Here is a 13,149-nt window from a genome sequence, read left to right as displayed (position 1 = left end):
CAGAGGCTGTGTGTGGTACCCATATACCCCATGAAGGAGTCAGCCTTCTCCTTGTCTGTTGTTTCCAGCCTGCCTGCATTGCTCACTGATGGGTTCACCCTCCTGGGCTTTCCTTTTCGGGTTGACAGCCCTGTCAAAGCCTTCCTTGTTCTTCTTTGCACCCCTCACCACATCCAGTTCCAGCTGGGCCTTGGCCTTCCTGCCCCCAGCCCCACACAGACCAGCACCAGCACCACCCTCCTGCCAGGCTCCCTGGCCCTGCTGACACTGCCTGTGCATCTGCTTCTTGCTCTCCACTTTGACCAGCAGGTCCCGCTTCAGCCATGCTGCTGTCTTGCCTTCCTTTCTGGACTGCCTGCACTGGGGATGGAGAGCTCTTGTGCCCTGAGCAAAGCGGCCTTACACATCTGACAGCTCTGCTCCTCTCCTTGTCCTTGAGGACAGATTCCCAGCTGTGTGGGCTGCTTTCCATCACTCTGTCTCTCATCCATCCATCCATCCATCCATCCATCCATCCATCCATCCATCCATCCATCCTCCTGCAGGATCTCTTGCTCCTGGTGCTGCACCTCCTGATCCAGTACGGACACAACAAATTCAAGCCACCTTCTGCCTGTTGATCTCTCAGTCTTCCCACCTGATGGCTCTTCTATCCACCCACACACCTGAACTATGTTTCCTAATATCTATCTGTCCTTCCAATACCAATACCTCCACTCACCCCCAAAATCCTTAACCAGACCCTAAAATCCTGCAATCGACCTACAGCATCTCAGTTCTGACCCCAAAACTTCCATTCATCCCAATGATCTCCACCCATTCCCAAAACCTCCATCTCATACCAAACTCCGCATCCAGCCCCACAATCTTCATCCAGCCACCCCTAATCCCTCATCCAGTCCCAACATCCACACCCCACACCACCCTCCAAACACAGCCCTCCAAAACCTCAATCAACCCCAGGACCTTCAGCCCCAAAATCGTTATCCACCCCAAAAAATCTCTATTCAGTCCACACATGCACCATCCAGCCCCATAAATGTCACCCATCCCCCAAAATCTCCGTCCCCTCTGAAACCTCCATCCTGCCCCTAAATCGACACCAACCTCTGATCTGTACAGCCAGACACAATCTCTACATCCAGGCCCCCAAGACTCCATTCAACCACAAAATCCATCATTCAAACAGTAATACCCGATCTACATCAAAACCTCCATCCACCCCACAATCCTCCACTCAGTCCCAAAGCCTCCAACCAACCCAACATTTCAATCCAGCCCCAAACCTCCATCAAGAAGACTGCAGATCCTTCATGCAGCTGCCAGATCTCCCTGTGGCCCCACAGGTCTCCATCCAGCTCCCCACAATCCTCCATGTGGACTCCATAATCTCCATCGAGCTCACAAACTCTCCAGCATTTCCCCTTCCACCACCAAAAGGGGGAAGTCAGCTCTCCTGCCCTTCCCCTCACTGCTGCTCCCACACACAGCCCTCCCACACACAAACTTCCTCTTCTCCCCCACTTTCTGGCAAACCCCACAACCCCTCTGTCCTGTTCCCAACCGTCACCCAAAGGCATTTTCCCTCCTCACCACAAATCCTGCCTCATAAACCACTGTGGGATGGGGGCTGGTTTGGCTTGTGGAGATGGAGATGCGCCGTGGGGAGCACACGGTAAGGACACGCGTGTGCTGTGGGGACAGATGTGGTTCAGGCACAGGGCACATGTTGATGACATGCATGTGTTGTGGAGGCACACGTGTAGTGCAGACCCAGGGAGCACATGCTAAGGACACACATGAGCAGCAGTGTGTACAGCTGGTGGTGCACACATACGGCATCGCACAGACACACACAGAAAAACAGAGTTCAGCGTGTCCCACACGTGTGTTTGTACACCTGTTGTGCACATGGGATGGTGCACACCCGTTTAATACACATCCACGTGTTCACACGCACAGCTACATGGCTGTAATTCACACGTGGTGGTGAGCACACCGAGCACACTGGCACTGTGCACCCTTGAAGTCCATGTGTGCACACAACACACCCGTGTTTGCGTACACATCTGGGGGCATCAGCGGGGTCCCCGCGTGCCCACCTCGGCATAGATAATGGGGGGTTCAGAGGTGGTAGAAGAGGCGGGGGGTGTGTGCTGGGGGTCACAGCTTGCAGCTGGGCGTAGGTCAGACCCTCGCTGTCACCGGGGGACACCTGGGGACACAGGGACAGCAGTGTGACCATGGGATCCCAATATCCCAACTGAGGGGATGATGGCACTGTGTAATGGGTGGGGGGCTGTCCAGGAGAAGGGGGTTGGGATTGTGGGGTGGTGTAGATTTTGGGAAGCTGTGGGTGTGACATGGGGGTTCCCTGTGGGTGGTGTCTGGGAGTCCAATTATCATTTGAGGGTGCCCATTGAATCTGGGGATGTTTAAGGCTTGAAGCATGCGAGGGGGCTTCAGTTTGGGGTGTGGGGCATCCCCATGGTGGAGATTTGGAGGTCCCCATGGCACAACATCATTGGAATCCATAAAAGGGTTTACTATGGGCAGTGTTTGGGGTTTCCTGTTGAGATCTGGGGGAGGGGCAATGGGGCACGTTGGGGTTAGGGTCTCCTGACCCAGATACTGACCTGGAACTGCACAGCCTCAGGGCTTCTGGGGGTGTCACCTGAGTCATAAAGGGGAGGAGAGAAGGGTGGGATTATAAAGGGACCAAACAAAACCAGTGGGGATCTATAGGGTATCTATGGGGAATCAAAGCCATTTAACCCCTTCCCCACCAGTCCTCTCATCTCTCTGCATTCGTCTTCTCTGGGCAACAAGGAGCAAAGAGACAGTGAGGACGATGATGATGACAATGGCAGCAGCACAGCCCCCCGACACTGCTGCCACCAGGTTCCTGCTGGGTCCCCCATTGATACCTGTGGGTTCAAAGTGCATTAGGTTTCCTCGTACACAGCCCCCACCTCAGTGGATGAGGGATGCAGTGACACTGTCAGTCATGGGTGAGAAGGGGAGAACGAAATGGGAACTCAGACCTACCTGGGATTGCAGGTCTGGGAATCACTTCCAGGGTCACATTATCCCCAAGGGGTGAGAACAGAAGGCAGCAGCCCCTGATGTGGTAGGAGCACCTATAGGTGCCGGAGTCAGCTGGGGTCACCCCAAAGAGGGTGAAGGTGGCAGGGCCCTCAACACTGAGTTTTTGGCGCTGAATAGGGGCTGAGTGCCCGTCCTTGTGCAGGAAGAAGGCGACCCCATAGATGTTGTTCCAGCACTGGATGGTGACATTGGTCCCCATCTTCACATGTTCTTTGGGGCTCAGGGAAATGCCAGGTGGGGGATAGCTGTGATCTGAGCACAGAGAGGTAACAGAGATGGAACACAGCCCTGTGGGAACAGCCCAGGGCCATCTGCTTTCCCCAGTGCCCTCACCTGTCACCACCAGCTTGACAGGGTCACTCTTCTCCGATGTCCCTGGTTGCTCCAAACCCTGGTACTGGCACTGATATCTCACAGCATCTTCCTGCTTAATTCCAGTCAAGGAGAATTCAGCCACATCCTGCTCCTGGTCCATTTTTTTTCTGGATCTCCACTTTCCATCCTGGTACAGCTCGACCCAGGCAGCTGGCTGGGGCAGTTGGCAGCGCAGGGTGACAGTGTCCCCCAGGGACACCCCCTGGCTGGGGTGCAGCGACAGGGAGGGTCGGGGCACTAGGACAGGGGACAGCAGTCAGCCTTGTCCCTGCACACCCTCCTGGGCCCCTCTGCTGGCACCCTGACCACAGTTTCCTCCCTCTGTCCCCATTCTCCCCCTATCCCCATACTCACGTTGCTGTGCCCGGCTCACTCCCACCAGCCACCAACCTGCAAGGGACACGTTCCTGGTCCCACTCAGGGCCACCAACCCCCGTGGCAACACATCCCCATGGTCACTCACCCAGGATGAGGGCCACCGCCACTGTTGCCATGAGGCAGGAGCAGCGTGGGGACAGCGAGACTGCAGCAGAGAAAGGAAGTGGCCGGAGAGCTGCTTTCAGTTTCCAAGGGACAAGAAGTGACATGATGTCACCTCCTCAGTGTTGCAATTGCGGTCCCCAAGGGGTGGTGTCTTTGGGGATACGCCATGGGCTTCTCTGCATGAAGCTGGAACTGCAGTCCCTGTTGGGATGCCCCACACAGGCGATCACATCTCAGCTGTCACATGCTTCCTGCAAAGCACTGCCAGTGTGTGGCAATGCACGGCATCATCTAAGGGGGTGTAAAACACAGGACACGTGGCTTCAGTGGGGTGTCCCACATGGGATGTCACAGGTGGCCCCCAACACGTTCAGCCTGCTGTCTCCATGAACTTTGCGTTCCAAACTCTGTCCCCACAGTGCTTTCCTCCACCATCCCCAATGAGGACAGCCGCAGGAACCACTGGGGACACAGTAACACCCACACAGACCTCTGTCGCATGCTAAGGACACACACATGTGCATTATTTTGTACGTGTATCCATGCACACACACGATGTCACAGACACACAGAGGCAGAGCACTAACCAGGTAGTACATGTGTGTACGGCTGCTGCGCGTATATGACTGTGCACACACATGTAATATACATGAAGACACACAATAGCACACATGTGGATGCAGACATATGGGTGTGCACACGTGTGGTCAGGAACATTTTTAACACAAGACTATTAAGAAACAAGAATAACTTCAGTCAGTAAGAGTAGAACGGTATCATATATTTCATGAGGGCTATTCTGAAAGTAATGCCTGCTGATTGATTATTTTGGCACACGACATCAGAGGTGAATGTCAGTGGGACAGCAGCAGAGGTGGAACCTTCCCACCAATGTCCCATCACATTCTGTTGCCGTGGGACAGACAGCAGCAGAGGGGACACATTGGCACAGTGGCATCTGACACGGATATGTGGAGGAGGCAAAAGGGATGGGACTGCATTCCTCCATGCAGAAATAATGGCCCCACTGACATTCATCGAGGCTTGTGAGCACTGATGGAGACCAAGTGGTGGATGTGAGCCCAGCGAGGCGGTGCGATTCAGCAGTGGTGACAATGACACATGTGTGAGAACACTCCTTGGATTGCGCGCCTGTTGTGGGGTAGTGCACACCTGTCGTTACACACCACTCAGTGTTACGGGGGCTTTTGTGGTGGATTGGGACCAACCCAGGGGTCCCTCGGTGCTGGTGGTGGAGGTTGGTGCAGAGTTTGAGAGTTGTGGGGGTCCTCCAAGAGTGCTGGTGGGATTTGGGTGTGGACTGGGGAGGATTTGGAGGTCTTGAGGGGTGTAAAGGAATCCAGGTGATAAGGATGCACTGTGACGGTAGCGCTGACCATGCAGGGATTTGGTGGGATTTGGGAGGATTTGGTGTACACCGGTGGGGATTTGAGGGATGTTAAATGTGGGGAGATTTGTGGGACTGGGGGAGCAGAGAGCATCAGTGAGACCCAAGCGGGGAACTTGGGGTCTGTTTCCATTATTGCACTCCACAAATGCAGCAACCGGTGTGGGGGACATCAGTGAGGTTCCCCATAGCCCAGCTGGGCGTAGATAACCGGGGGCTGGGGGACCACGCTGGGCCCAGGGCGGCAGAAGCTGGGGGTCACAGCTTGCAGCTCAGTGTAGGTCAGCCCCTCGTTGTCAGCGGGTGGCACCTGGAGACACAGGGGAACAGCGGGGTGATACCATGGTGTCACGGAGTTACCTTGATAGATCTGTGCCTGTGACAGGGGGGCAGTAGGCTCGCGGGCCCCCTCCCCCCCGGCTTCCCGAGAAAAAACAGAGCAGCGGCAACGATTTAAGTAGGAGAACTTGTTTTACTAACTACAATGTTGGAATGCAAGATGACACGATATACTGCAATCTAATTGGGAGTAAGGTTAATAAATCAAATGAAATGGGAGAGAGCGAAAGAGCGATAGAGAGAGAGAGAGAGAGAGAGAGAGAGAGAGTTTCTGAAACCGAAAGCCTTACTTGATGAAGGCGCCCGGCTTGGAAAGCACACCCACTCCTCTCCCGGCAGCAAGCGAAAGTGAAGAAGCACCGCGCGCAACCAGATGACGTATCTTCCGTGATGTGTCTTCCTTCTGTGACCGTGAGGTCCTCCGGGATACGTAGTTCTTCTCTTTTGTCCATGATGTTATGATGTGGAATACCAGTAGCGAAGTTACAAAACCATGACACAAGCTGAACTGGAAGTTGAGCCAAAGGTGTGCTTGCATGCACGGATAGCACAGCACAGTTTGCAGAACCATCTGCATGAGGCCTTTGTGAGAGAGCATCAATTACAGATAACTGTTGCTGACATGGAGGAGGAGGATGTGGTGTCCGAGTGTGGCAGACCTGCGAGGGAACAGGTACGTGTGTGTTGCTAGGAAGTGGCCTGCTACTGCCCATGGCTGGAAATGGGAGATACAAAATCTAGATGTGATGATAAAGCTGCCCCTCAGTTTCACCCTTTCACCAAAAAAGAATATCAAAATGAGGATGGGGAGCCCCTGGGGATGACCACAAAAAAGAGCCCATTGCCATCAAGCTGGAAGGAATCTCACTGGAGAAACTGAGACCGAATGTGTGTGCAGAATGTCCTCAGCTGGTGGTGTTGGCATTGGGCTTACTGAGGGTGAGGACCAAGGTTACTGTAGTCTGGGAGTCTTCCTGACTGTGAAAAGAGAGCAAAGCTTTTCCCTTCCCTTTCCCCTTTCCCCTCCTTCCCTCCCCCTCCCCTCCCCTCCCCTCCCTTTCCCTTCCCTCCCCTCCATTTCCCTTCCCTCCCCTCCTCTCCATTTCCCTTCCCCTCCCCTCCCCTCCCCATCCCATCACAGCCCTCTGGCTGTGAACTTCCAAGCAATTTCTTCTCTCCAGAACAGCCCTATGCTCATATCCATATCTCTCCAATTTAGGGATGAGGGAGTTGTGTGAGACCTTGTCAAAGACATCGTGGAAGTCCATGTAGATGACATCAGTTGCCCTTGGATAACATCAGTTACCCTCAAATGCTCCTTTCTCACCCCAAAGTTCTTCCTTACGCACCATGAATTCCATACCACCAGCTGAGAACCTCCAATTATTCCCAAGCGACTCCAAAATTCCATCACCATTCTTCTGGGACAGACCAAATTGCCCCAATCCAACCCAAAGATCTACAAAACCAGAGCGGTGCATGGCCATGCTTACACACAACACATGTGCAAGGTGCATTAGTGCACAAAAACGTGTATGCTGGGTGCACAATGAACATCACCAATGCCAATTGCAAGGGGTGTTGTGTGTGCCCACCATCATGTGCACTGCATGAATATGATACATACACATTACACGTGTGTCTGCTGTCACATGGGCAAAAGAGATGTACGTACACATGTATCACAAACCTACTAGCATGCCTCCATGTCTATATGCACGATGTCATGTATACACAAGATATGGGTATACTATAATGCACACCCCTGTTTTTAGCATCTATCCAAACACTGACACTACAAGTGCATACTCGCTGTACGTGCGTGTCCTCAGGGGGTGCCCCATGTCTATGTGGGTGTCACTGTGCCCCCAAAGGTCTGTGCTGCTGTCACCAGTGGGGATGGCAGAGGAAAGTGCAGTGGGGAAAGAGTGTGTTACCCAAAGTGCGTGGTGACAGCAGGCTGGATGTGCTGGGGATGGCACGTGGCATGCCATGTGGGACAGCCCATTGGAGCCATGCATGCTGTGTCTGGCATCCCATGGGGGACAGAGTGCAAGGCCACATGATGGGGGCTCCTTGGGGACTTGAGAGGTGACAGCCTGCGTGGGACACAGCAATGGGGGCTCTGTGCAGTGCTCTCTGTTTGTCACTGGGAAACCAAAAGTGCCACCACACATGATGGCTATTTATCACATGAGGTGGAGACTTTATGTCTCCATCCCGTCCCCAAAGAGGAAATGAGATTGCCTCTCTGGTCACTCCTTGTCCCCTCTGCAGTCTTGCTGTCCCCAGGCTGCTTCTGCCTCATGGCACCAATGGCGCTGGCCCTCATCTTGGGTGAGTGACAATGGGGACGTGGTGCCACGGGGGTTGCTGGCCCTGTGTGGGACCAGCACTGTGTCCATTGCAGGTTGGTGGCTGGTGGCAGCGAGCAGGGCACAGAACCGTGAGTATGGGGACAGGGGGAGAATGGGGACTGGGGGAGGGGAGTGTGCTCAGGGGGCCAGCAGAGGGGCCCAGGCGGATGTGCAGGGACAAGGCTGACTGCTGTCCCCTGTCCTAGTGCCCCGACCCTCCCTGTCGCTGCACCCCAGCCAGGGGGTGTCCCTGGGGGACACTGTCACCCTGCGCTGCTACCTGCCCCAGCCAGCTGCCTGGGTCTGGCTGTACCAGGAAGGAGGTAGGACACACAACAAGTACAAGGACAAGGAGCAGGATGCAGTCGAGTTCTCTTTCGGTAACACAAGTTGGAAACATGCGGGGACTTATCGGTGCCAGTACCATGTGTCTGAGCCACTGGGGACTTCAGAGAAGAGCGATCCTGTGGAGCTGGTGCTGACAGGTGAGGACACTGGGGACAGAGGTTGGCCCTGAGCTGTCCCCACTGGGCCATGTCTCATTGCTGCCTGCTCTGTCACGGAGTTGTCTAGATCAGTCTATGCCTGTGACAGGAGGGCAGTAGGCCCGAGAGCCCCCGGGCTCCCAAAAATTGGAAGGGAAGAGGGAAAGGGGTGGGGGAACGGGAGCTGGGCTCAGAGAAGGGAAAGGAAAAAAAATACCTCTGGAATATGCAGTTCTTCTTCTCTTTTGAGAAGCAGGTAGCTGGAATGATGTCTAGCCACAGAAACTGGAGTATTAACCCTTTAATTACCAGGGCTGTACGTGATGTTATGATGTGGAATACCAATTGTAAAATTACAAAACCACGACACTGCCCTCTGCACACAGATCACAGTTTTCGTCCACCCAACATTTTGCTGAGATCTGAGGAACCTGTGGTGTTGGGGAGTAACGTCACCATCTGGTGCTGGAGACAGAGTTATGGGGGCACCATCTGCCTGCACAAGGATGGGCGCTCGGTCCCCATCCGGTGCCAGCACACTAATTGGGCTGGCATGGCCACCTTCACACTCTCTGGGGTAACTCAAGCCGACACCGGCACCTATAGGTGCTCCTACCGACCTGAGGGCCGCCACCTTCTGTCCTCACCTCTTGGGGAGAAAGTGGCACTGGAAATGACACCCACACCTGCACACCCAGGTAGACCAAATCCCCGCATTTGCACCTCCCTCAACTCACCCATGCGCGGCAGTGTCACCGCATCCTGTCCCCGTGTAGGTGGTGGCCAGGGATGACAACATGCAAACTCCTGCACCCCACAGGTGCTGGAGGACTACCTCATGGGAACCTGGTGGTGGCAGTGGTGAGGGGCTGCGCTGCCGTCCTCGTCTTCTTCCTCGGCCTCTTCTTTGTCCTCGATGCCCGCAGTCTCTGGATACAAAGAGACAGGAGCCCTGGAGCTGAACAAATTCAATGGCTTTGAAACTCTAAAGAACCCCTTTTGTTCCCTGCAGGTGTACTCTGCCTCCATGTTGACACCATATCCACCTCCCTACCTCTCCCACCTCTTTTTCAATCTCCTATGGTGTGCCCTTCCTCATCTTCCATCCCGTATAGGTGGATAAACCCACAAGTCCAATGTCCCGACTCCACTTCCATGCACAATTGATACCCCTCATGGTCCCCGCTCCATTCACTGTCTCCATGACCTTCGCCCTGCTCCCCTCCTTGTTTTGATGATCGTCGTGCCCCCACAGAAAGACAGAGACCATGCAGTTCCAGGGCAGTGCCAGGGTCTGGGGAACCCAAATCCCAGCATGCGCCTTATGGATCCCCAAACCTCACCAGCAACCTCAAACCCTCTCCATGGGGACCACAAGTGACTCCCAGCCTCATATGGCCTACCAGAGCATTATATACACCCCAAATCCAGCCCACGAGAATCCAAAAATATACATCACAGGGGCCGCAGATCTAAACCCTCAGGCGCCTTCCCAACCCTACACACCCTCAGTCCCTACCGGCACCCCCAAAACTGAGCATATCAGACCCATGCACACTGCAGCCAGCACAAAGCCCCAGGAAATCCCCAGACCGTCTGGACAGCCCTCAGATCCCATGGACACCCCCAAGCCGTAGTGCCACCTCCAAATGCCATGCATAGGGACTCCCAATATCTGACTTACGGACCCCTGAGCTCAAAGCCTCCCCAGACCCCAAGTCCTGAACGCCACTCAGAACTCACAGGTGCACTCAAACCATGAGACACTGCAAAACCACACTTGGGCCCCAAAGCTAAGCCAGCCCAGACTCCCAGAACCACCCTCCCTGTGACTCTGTCTTAGCCAATCAGAACTCCAAATGTCCCAAACCTAAAATCCCCAAATTCTAACCAGTGTACCCCATATCCTTTGTAGTGCCATCTAATCCCTAAATATTCTACTCTAACTCCAGAATCCTTCTTTATTGTCCTCAACTCCCTAATGACCCACTGGGACCCTTAAATCCTTCCCAGGTTTTGGCATCGGTTGGAGGGTGGTGAGCAGCTGTGTTGAGCACCACTTCCTTTGTCTGCATGTACATATTCTTAGCATTACTGTTATTTCTCTCTTCCTTTTCTGCCTGAGTAAATATATTTTATCTCAACCAAAGAGTTTTGCCTTTTTTTTTCTGAGGGCAGTCAGTGATTGCAGGGCTGTGTGGTGCTGAGCTGCTCCTAGGTGACAGCACCGCAGTCCTTGTGGTGCCCAACGTGGGGCCCGAAGGGTGCAGATCCCCACAGCTGTGAGCAGAGCGTGTTCCAACACAACTGCTCTCAGCGGTACAGCAGCCTCAGAGCTGCTGCTCACAGCGCTGAGCTGTTCCTTCCCTCTGGGCCATCACAGCTCTCAGGGCTCTTTCCTTCCCTGCGTTGGCGCTGCTTCTCCTCTCCAAGGGCTGCCCTGCAATTCTGGATGTTTGTCACGGAGTTATCTAGATCAATCTAGATCAATCTATGCCCGTTACAGGGGGGCAGTAGTCCCGTGGGCCCCCTGGCTCCACAAAATGGGAAGGTGTAAGAGATCATTCTTTTATATGATTGTCTCAAAGTTTGCTGAGGAACAAGTCCAGGCAAGTCCTGGGCAAAGGCAGAGAAATCTTCTGTCTGGAGGACACTGATGGACAGGTCCTGGCTAAGGGTTGTGAAATCCTTTAAGGAGCAGAGATGGACAAGGCCAGGGGCAACGAGAGAGAGATAAGCTGCTGCTAATGGCCAGGAAACGGTCTTTTTGTGTGGACTTATCTCGAGGAAGATGGCCATCTCAGGAGGTATGCACAGGAGTCTTGCTCAAGCACCCAGGGATGTGTTGTAGGCAGGAAAAAAAGGAGGATAAAAGAGGGTCCAACAACCATGAGGAGAGGGTTTCTGCCATCAGATCCCTCACTGCGGACCGTATGCTGACGGACTTCCCTGGCCCTGCTACCTGAGACATGCTGCTTCCTCCCGGGCTTACTCTGCGGCTTCTTCCTGGACCCACCCAGTACCTGCACCCTCTTGTTGCCCAAGACCGGCCTCGCTGCTCCTGCCCTTCGGCCTCAAACCATCGGAGTGTCGTGCAACGGGACTACTGCCGGATCCTGGTGGTTACTATCCCTGCTTTACGCAATTCTTGCTTCTTTCTATCTTTTCTATCGCTCGCCTTCCCTTCCCCATCACCCCAATCCGTAATAGTGTCCGTCCTCCCCTTTCTTCATCTCCCTTATTAACATTTGTAATAAACTGATCGGACCAACATTTGAACCGTTGTTTCTTAATCTCACGCCAGGCATACATATTTCAAAGAACCTCCTCTCTCTCCTATAAATTGGAGCAAGACAGAAGGGAAAAGGGAAAGGAGTAGGGGAACAGGACCTGGGCTCAGAGAGGGAAAGAGAATGGAGCCGTGGCAATGATCTAAGGAGGAAAACTTACTTTACTTACCATGATATCGGAATGCAAGATAACACAGTATAATACAATCTAATTGAAATTGAGGGTAATAAATCAAATAAAATGAGAGAGAAGGTTTCCAAAACTGAAAGGCCTACTTGAATGAAGGCGCACGGCTTGGAAGCACACCCAGCCCTCTGCGTGGCTACCAGAGAGAGAGAGAGCTGTCAGAGCCCGATCCCGTGACTTCTGTGCTGTATCTTCCTTCTCTGACCGTGAGGTCCTCAGGGATATGCAGTTCTTCTTCACTTCTGTGAAGCAGGTATCTGGAATCAAAGAATCATAGGATACTCAGGTTGGAAAGGACCTCAAAGATCAAGTCCAACCGCAGCCTAACCATCGTACTCTAACACTAAGAACCCTTCGCTAAATCATATGTCTGAGCACCACATCCAAATGGCTCTTAAACACATCCTGGGATGGCAACTCAACCACCTCCCTGGGGAGCCTATTCCAATGCTTAACCACCCTCTCTGTTAAGAAGTGTTTCCTAACGTCCAACCTAACCTTACCTTGGCGCAACTTGAGGCTTTTTCCCCTCGTTTTGTCACCTGTCACCAGTGAGAAGAGACCTACCCCACTCTCACTGTAAACACCTTTCAGGTACTGGAGGAGAGTAATAAGGTTTCCCCTCAGCCTCCACTTCCCCAGACTAAACAGCCCCAGCTCCCTCAGCCTCTCCTCATAGGGCTGATTTTCCAAGCCCTTCACTAGCCTCGTTGCCCTTCTCTGGACCTGCACCAGTACCTCCATGTCCTTCTTGTACTGAGGTGCCCAAAACTGAACACGCTACTCAAGGTGAGGTACTCACCAATGCCACTCGAGGTACTCACCAATGCCGGGTACAGGGGCAGGATGACTTCCCTAGTCCTGCTCACTACACCATTCCTGATCCAAGCCAGGATGCCATTGGCCTTCTTGGCCACCTGGGCACACTGCTGGCTCATATTCTGCCGACTGTCCAACAGTACAACAAGGTCCCCTTCCATCAGGCAGCTTTCCAGCCACACCTCCCCAAGCCTGTAGGGTTGCCTGGGATTGTTGTGACCAAAATGCAGGACGCGACACTTGGCCCTATTGAAACTCATACCGTTAACCCTGGCCCATCGATCCAGTCTATCCAGGT

At 53.6% G+C, this 13,149-nt stretch overlaps 2 protein-coding genes across 2 annotated transcripts; one reads left to right on the top strand and one right to left on the bottom strand.

Moving 5' to 3' along the window:
* Nucleotides 1–2,519: 2,519 nt before the first annotated feature.
* On the bottom strand, nt 2,520–3,977 carry LOC107057632 (immunoglobulin superfamily member 1-like). Its single transcript, XM_040653992.1, has 4 exons — nt 3,947–3,977; nt 3,838–3,873; nt 3,049–3,720; nt 2,520–2,927 (listed from the first exon to the last, which is right to left on the bottom strand). The coding sequence occupies exons 1-4, from the start codon at nt 3,975–3,977 to the stop codon at nt 2,761–2,763; spliced, it is 906 nt and encodes a 301-aa protein (XP_040509926.1). The 3' UTR covers nt 2,520–2,760.
* Nucleotides 3,978–8,028: 4,051 nt separating this feature from the next.
* Nucleotides 8,029–9,852, top strand: LOC107049796 (platelet glycoprotein VI-like). Its single transcript, XM_040653991.2, has 5 exons — nt 8,029–8,050; nt 8,124–8,127; nt 8,269–8,555; nt 8,942–9,253; nt 9,376–9,852. Exons 1-5 carry the CDS (start codon nt 8,029–8,031, stop codon nt 9,534–9,536), a joined length of 786 nt encoding a protein of 261 aa, XP_040509925.1. The 3' UTR covers nt 9,537–9,852.
* The last annotated feature ends 3,297 nt before the right edge of the window (nt 9,853–13,149 follow it).

Source organism: Gallus gallus, chromosome 31 (genome assembly GCF_016699485.2).
Source record: "Gallus gallus isolate bGalGal1 chromosome 31, bGalGal1.mat.broiler.GRCg7b, whole genome shotgun sequence".
NCBI lineage: Eukaryota > Metazoa > Chordata > Aves > Galliformes > Phasianidae > Gallus > Gallus gallus.
The sequence above is the reverse complement of the archived record's forward strand: the minus strand, read 5'-3'. Positions and strand labels throughout refer to the sequence as shown.

What these genes read in the sequence shown, in the direction of transcription:
- LOC107057632 (XM_040653992.1), bottom strand. Translation starts at nt 3,977, where the DNA reads ATGGCAACAGTGGCGGTGGCCCTCATCCTGG. An exon ending in AGTGAGCCGGGCACAGCAAC is followed by an intron (nt 3,721 to 3,837) that starts GTGAGTATGGGG and finishes CCCCTGTCCTAG; the next exon opens with TGCCCCGACCCTCCCTGTCG. An exon ending in TCCCAGACCTGCAATCCCAG is followed by an intron (nt 2,928 to 3,048) that starts GTAGGTCTGAGT and finishes TTGAACCCACAG; the next exon opens with GTATCAATGGGGGACCCAGC.
- LOC107049796 (XM_040653991.2), top strand. Translation starts at nt 8,029, where the DNA reads ATGGCGCTGGCCCTCATCTTGG. An exon ending in TGTGGAGCTGGTGCTGACAG is followed by an intron (nt 8,556 to 8,941) that starts GTGAGGACACTG and finishes CTCTGCACACAG; the next exon opens with ATCACAGTTTTCGTCCACCC. An exon ending in ACCCACACCTGCACACCCAG is followed by an intron (nt 9,254 to 9,375) that starts GTAGACCAAATC and finishes TGCACCCCACAG; the next exon opens with GTGCTGGAGGACTACCTCAT.